Source organism: Pseudopodoces humilis, chromosome 20, assembly GCF_049639895.1.
Source record: "Pseudopodoces humilis isolate 2021_Gansu_Grassland_sample_001 chromosome 20, ASM4963989v1, whole genome shotgun sequence".
Classification (NCBI taxonomy): domain Eukaryota; kingdom Metazoa; phylum Chordata; class Aves; order Passeriformes; family Paridae; genus Pseudopodoces; species Pseudopodoces humilis.
Genome location: NC_142219.1, coordinates 7,366,981 through 7,372,993, shown reverse-complemented (window position 1 = coordinate 7,372,993; position 6,013 = coordinate 7,366,981). Strand labels below are relative to the sequence as shown.

General features: G+C 37.0%; 1 protein-coding gene across 1 annotated transcript in view; it reads right to left on the bottom strand.

Moving 5' to 3' along the window:
- The window catches only part of TXNRD2 (thioredoxin reductase 2), a 33,234-nt gene continuing 27,221 nt past the window's right edge, over positions 1-6,013 (bottom strand). Inside the window, exons 16-17 of the mRNA XM_005524366.3 lie at positions 5,380-5,477; positions 1-3,117 (exon numbers count right to left, since the gene is read on the bottom strand). Coding sequence (XP_005524423.2) covers positions 2,988-3,117; positions 5,380-5,477 — 228 coding nt within the window. The 3' untranslated portion in view covers positions 1-2,987. The remainder of the gene's footprint in view (positions 3,118-5,379; positions 5,478-6,013) is intronic.

Sequence of the window (6,013 nt, the reverse complement as noted above, 5' to 3'; positions counted from 1 at the left end):
TTTACTAGAAAAAAATATTCTTTATTCATTAATTAATTCACAACACAATAAATATTGGATCACACGTATGAGGGACCCAGCAAAGCTCAGACTTGTTTGCACCGTGGTGTGGTTTGACAAACAAATCCTCATCAGCTGGCACCCTAAGAAGCCTGACTACATTTTTTTTGGTACATTTTCACATGCAATCAGTAAGTTGCGATGTACATCAATTGTTTCAATTTACATTAGTCAGGCTCTTAAAAGCAATTCTTAAGCACCATCCCTGGGTGAATCCTTCAGGAAAATAAGCACAATCACAATATTTGTCATTATTCTGTCTTGCTGTTGATTCTGACATTATTATATAGGTGGGACTGTATGTTTAGTTTTACTTCAGGGGGTAACAGCATTTTCCACTAAATGAGGAACAGAACCAGGCTGCTGTTGAAGAGACAGGAACGATTTCATGCTGGCCACTCAGCAATTCTAAAACCAAGACAGTTCTGCTTCTTCTGAAAACCATGACATGCCTTTGTTTCACACTCTATATACACTGAGAACACATTTCCTTGAGATCTCTCTATATGCTGTCCCAAATAACTAATTTGAACTTTGTGATGAATGAAATTAACTCATCTTTCCATTGATTTGTCTGCAGGGACAGAAAATTCCATCTGCTGGATGCACTCGTAGGGCAGAGATGAAAAGCAGATTTTACACTGTTAAACACCAATGCTTTCATTTTTGGGAAACAAAAGGAAGTATAATAGGTAATCACTAGAAAGAAAATCTCACATGCATAAATGGTAGAGTTTTGTCAGAGGTGACCTGTTTCTCACAGTGAAATCTCTATTAGGCTGTATCTCCATATTTTGAAATTTTAAGTAAAACATTTTAAGAAACCCTAATTTACTCTGAACTCTTTTTTTTTGTAAACAGCTGAGGAAAGTCTAGCAAGGATTTCGGCTGCATCAAACTCATAAGGCCCTTTATTAAAGGAAACAGAAACTTCTGAATGTTCAGGTATGCACCTACTTATATAAAGTTTTCATCATTTCTTCTAAAGGCAGCTGCAAAATTCAGGCATTGTTTCAACAACATTTCCAATCCAAGTATTTCTTGTCAACTACAAACTTATGGATGACTTCCCAGATGAAAAATAGCATCAGCAGATGTGATAGGGAATGCCACTTGTAGTCCAACTGTATCAGTTCTTCCTATTTTATGGACCAGAAACATGGACCAAAAAAAAACCAGGAAAATTTGTAGACAAAACATTTAGGATTTCTTTTGTTGTTAAAAAAAAAAATTGAAAATTTAATATTCTCATATCTATTAGAGTGTGATAAATGCTGTTAAATCCTATTTTACAAGGAAGGTTTGATCCCTTTTGTCTAATAGTTTCTCAGACAGGTATAATTCTCATGGTAAAACTTATTTCACACTTGATATAAGCCAACCATTTGTCTGTGTTGCGGCAGCAGTGAAATACCAATCAAATTAAAATAGCAGATGTATACATGATCATGAGACTATTCTTCAAAACTGAAACAAATTTGGAATGAAAATAACAAATTCCACACATAAAACACTGATATCAATTAACTGCTAAAAGGATATATTTTATTTCACCTGAAGCTGGTCTCTTCCAATGTGCTCTATTCTGCTGTAAATGGTGCAAGAAACTGTGACTGTGCTCATCAAAATACTGCAACTGTGACTGGCACTGAAATTCAGCGCAGTTTGGTTTGTGTTTGCCTTTGTCAGGCTACCTCTTAGCAAGGTTCTGCACAAGAAGCTTCACTCAAATTTTTTTTCTCCAGCCACAGATGAGCCAGCACCTCCCCCTTCTGGAGAGCATGAAAATCTGCAGGAATTTGCAACAGGGTAGTGCTTTCTTACTCGGGCCAGTAGACGAGGGAAAAAAAAGAAAAAAAAAAAAAAGAAAAACTTGCAGATGATTATTTCATATCTTAGCTCAGGGCAGGATCATTTCTTTTCTGGATCACTGTTTAATGTAGTTCCCTTCAGTAACGTGTTTTATTAAAGCCAGACATAAGTCAGTTCAGATATAGTCTCTAGCTCCTCAGTAAGAAAGCCTTAAAAACAAGCCAAGAAAATATTTCAGTGTCAGCCATATTTCTGCATTCTATAAAACAGAAAATGTGGCATAAGGTGGATTATTAGAGGTTTTACTCGTCAGCTTAATATACTCTGTTCAAGCAGTAATTTGTGAGATGTGTCAATTTAGTTTGGACTGAGCTGAAGTAAAAATTTCAGGAGTAGGCAGAGGCGCCACCATAAAATCCAACTCGTCCTTTAGCACCTCTGAGATCATTCATTCTCAGTCCTCACCATAACACTGTGACCAGGCTGCTACTGATTAATCCATTATGATTCTTCCAGCAGCAGTACAGCTTGAGGTGATTTTCTATTAAATTCCTTTACATATTACATTTAAAGGAAAAAACCCAAAGATGACTTCTTACCCTTTGTTGCCCACTCCAGGAATTTGTTTCCACTAGTGAATGCAGAGTCTCAGTGTTCAATATTAGGATCAGTAATGAGCAATCCAAGCATGCAGGGCAAAGCATCCCACCAGACTTCTAAGGGATGCCCTGTCTGATTCCCAGCATCTGAGACTCTTCTGCTGGCAGTCAGTCGTGCCAGCAGAAAAAACCAAATGATAACTGCTTCATTTGTAGATGGTTTCAGATGTCATGGGCTTTAGTTATATTTACATATAAAATACTGTAATCATTCCCTAGCTCCCTGCAACAGAAGAGCTCTAGGCACTTAGAAAGAGAGATTTGTTGCAGCAGGACTACATTGGTTTTAGAACTGTGATGGTGTAAAGAAAACTTCTGGCTGTGAGAAAAAGCTCTCTACAAGGAGAACAAGAAAGATTCCTGTAACCTGAACCATTAAAGCTGTTTCAACTTCAAGTGCCCCTTTTCTTTACAAATATGTTTTGTGCTTTTTTTCCTTCTTTCCAGGGATGGTATTTAACCTCAGCAGCCTGTGACTGTTGCATCCAGGCCAGAACGCTTTGTAATGCGCAACTTGGTAACTTCTTCAGCACAGGTGGGGTGAATGCCAACCGTCTTCATCATCTGAGGATACGTAGCACCACATCTACCAAAAAACAGCAGTAACAAAAAATGACCCACAAAGTCATGCTATACACCTGAAGCAGCTAGAAGGTACTAAAACATCAAAGTAATTATGCTCTTGTCCATTTGATGAGGTAGAGGAGTTGCATTTGTTCTTCAAACAATGCTGTCTATTATTTCTCAGGCACTTACACAACACGTAGACGCCCAGCTTCCCAACACTGAGGTAGGAAAGAATTGTCTTAAGAGTTGAGACAGAGAATTAAGCAATTTACCCTAAGTCACAATTGAGCCTGTGGCAAAAACATGTGACAAAACTGCAACCTTCAGCTTTTCTTGTACATACATGTGTGTTTCACTAACTCCAGATGGAAAAAATGCACACATACACATGGAGGAAGAAAATCTTAATTAGAACTGTTGGAAAGAATCTGCTGAAGGAAATAATACCATGATATTCTTCCATGAACTTAAAGTCTCTGGTGCTTGCACTAAACAATGTTATAAGAGACATAAAAAAGGTCTCTTATTTGAAAAAACAAAAAACCCAAGCAAACTAAACCCACCAAAAACCCCCTATGCTACAATCCCGCTTGCTTAATTCCCTTACTTGTCCAGTAACATTCTTAAGATTTGATGACTTTCTTTTGAACTGCTATTCCTGGCAGGCCATGCAGTAAGAATAGCTGAAATGGCCCTAAATTTAAGGATTGTTTCAAGCTCTCTATGGAATAATGTTATCTCTCTCTACAAAATACAGGGAAGGAAGCCATAGATGCCTTCTGGTGTCTCCACTTACATCCAAAAAAGCACTGACAAGCAAAAGATCTTTGCTGACCACAGATATTACTGGAGTGCTGGGTGGGGAGGGAAGATGAAAACTCATCCTTCAGAGAGGCTGAAACAAGACCTAATATTTGACAAAAGAGAGGAGCAGCTTTTACAGTGGGGGTTCCACATTGAAAGCTCTGGATTTGTGAAATGCAATAGAAACCAATACAGGAATCTGACCTGCTGAAAGCCTCTTACTGTGGCTAAAGTTTTCATTTCCCTCAAGCAAGGCAGAAAAACACTCCAGTTTCATGTGCTTCCTTTTCAATGGTTATTTTGGATAAAACTTCAAAACAATGACATCCTAAAAAATGTAGTTCTAGAATCTATACCACTGGCAATTAATGGACTACAAACACATGTTGAAAATGTGTACTGAGGGTACACTGCAATCAGTGATTTCCAAGATATTCTTCACATGATACTTGTGGTCCTGCCTTCTTAATCCTTTCTGCTTTTCATTTATAATAGTCACTCACAACTGCAGGACTAAAAGTGCAGTACAATGGTGATCAAATTTAGGAAAATGAACTGACACCACAACTGGAGATGATTTATGATGTCCCAGACTACTTTCTTTGAAGAGGGAGTTAAAAATTAAAATTTTGTAATTTGTAATTTTTGTAATTTTGTAATTTTTTGTAATTCCTAAATATAGGAATCAACATTTCTGAAGATGTGAATTAGCAATAAGAAGGGGAAAGGAAAAAACAAATGAGAAATAATTGTAGCGCACAAAAAAGCATAGCAAGAATTTTCCATTTAACCAGAGGACCGAGAATCACTCCTTACTCCTTCAAATGGAGGACTTCTATATTAATATTTGAGCAAAATCTTAAGATCAGATCAAAAAGGACAAGTTTTTTATTACAATTACCACACCACTTAAAAAAAAATGTATCTTCCATCTCCCATCATCTTACAGAAGTTCCTTTTTTACTATACTATATTTAGTTTATACCCCAGCTATATAAGAATTCATGCAAACCTTGCTGGACTTTTAAGAAGCCATGGTTGTGAAAATTTAAAGATGAGATTAGCAAAGGAAATGCTTGGCAGGTGTAAATAAAGCACAAATATATTTTTAAAGAAGTAACTTGCAAAACTGTATGGTGATTTCCTATACCGTGCACAGAATGCAAAAGAAGGTACACTGAAAAAATTAAGTTAGTTAAGTTAATGCTTAATTCTGTTCTTTGCTTTAACTGTATCAAATTAACAATATATTTTCCTCAGTTGTTCCCTAACTATATCCAGTATTACAGTAACGAAATCCAGTACATCTTAATGAAGAACTGCAGTATTTTTAGTGAAAATATGTGCAATACTCCATAAAAGTAACAAAAAGCATGCATTCTTTATAGTGTTGCCAGAACTAGGCAGCTATCTTTTATAATCTTACAATAACTTAAGAAGCAGGCTTTAGAAGCTAGAGACATTCTTTTGTACTTACTTGATTCCAAGAGCAAATCCTTGAATAACTTCGCCTGCATTTGGTCCAATGAAATGAAGGCCAAGTATTCGTTGCTCCCTCTCTCGTAAGCACACCATCTGAAAACAATACATCACAAAAAGATCTTGCCTTAGAACACTTAAAGATAAGGCATGAAGATGAATTAAATGAAACTGGAGTGCCCCAAGATCCTAGTTCAGCTGTTTATTTCCAGTGTGCCAAAAACTTATGCACTTGCTTAAGTCTTACTGACTTCAATAGGTCTTACTCTTATTGTCCTTACGCACTTTCCTGAATTGAAGCTTTATTAGTGTATTCCTTTCAGACTTGAGGGAGCCACTGACAATAATAATTTCTGGTGTTGAATACTTTGTTTGCCATTTTTATGAAATCCTCAAAGTACTTCCTGTGGTCTGGTGACCAGACCAGTGCTCTTTTCCACTGAGTGGCCACCTCAGCACCTCTCCAAGCCTGTGTTGTTGTTTTCATCAGCTGTATTTTCACGGATGACCACTACCATTATCAGCTGTATTTTCACAGATGACCACTACCAGTTTCAGGATATTTTGTGCCTTTGTGACCCAGTCAGTAAACACAGCAGCATGTTTGGTGAGATACATTTACCACATAGGAC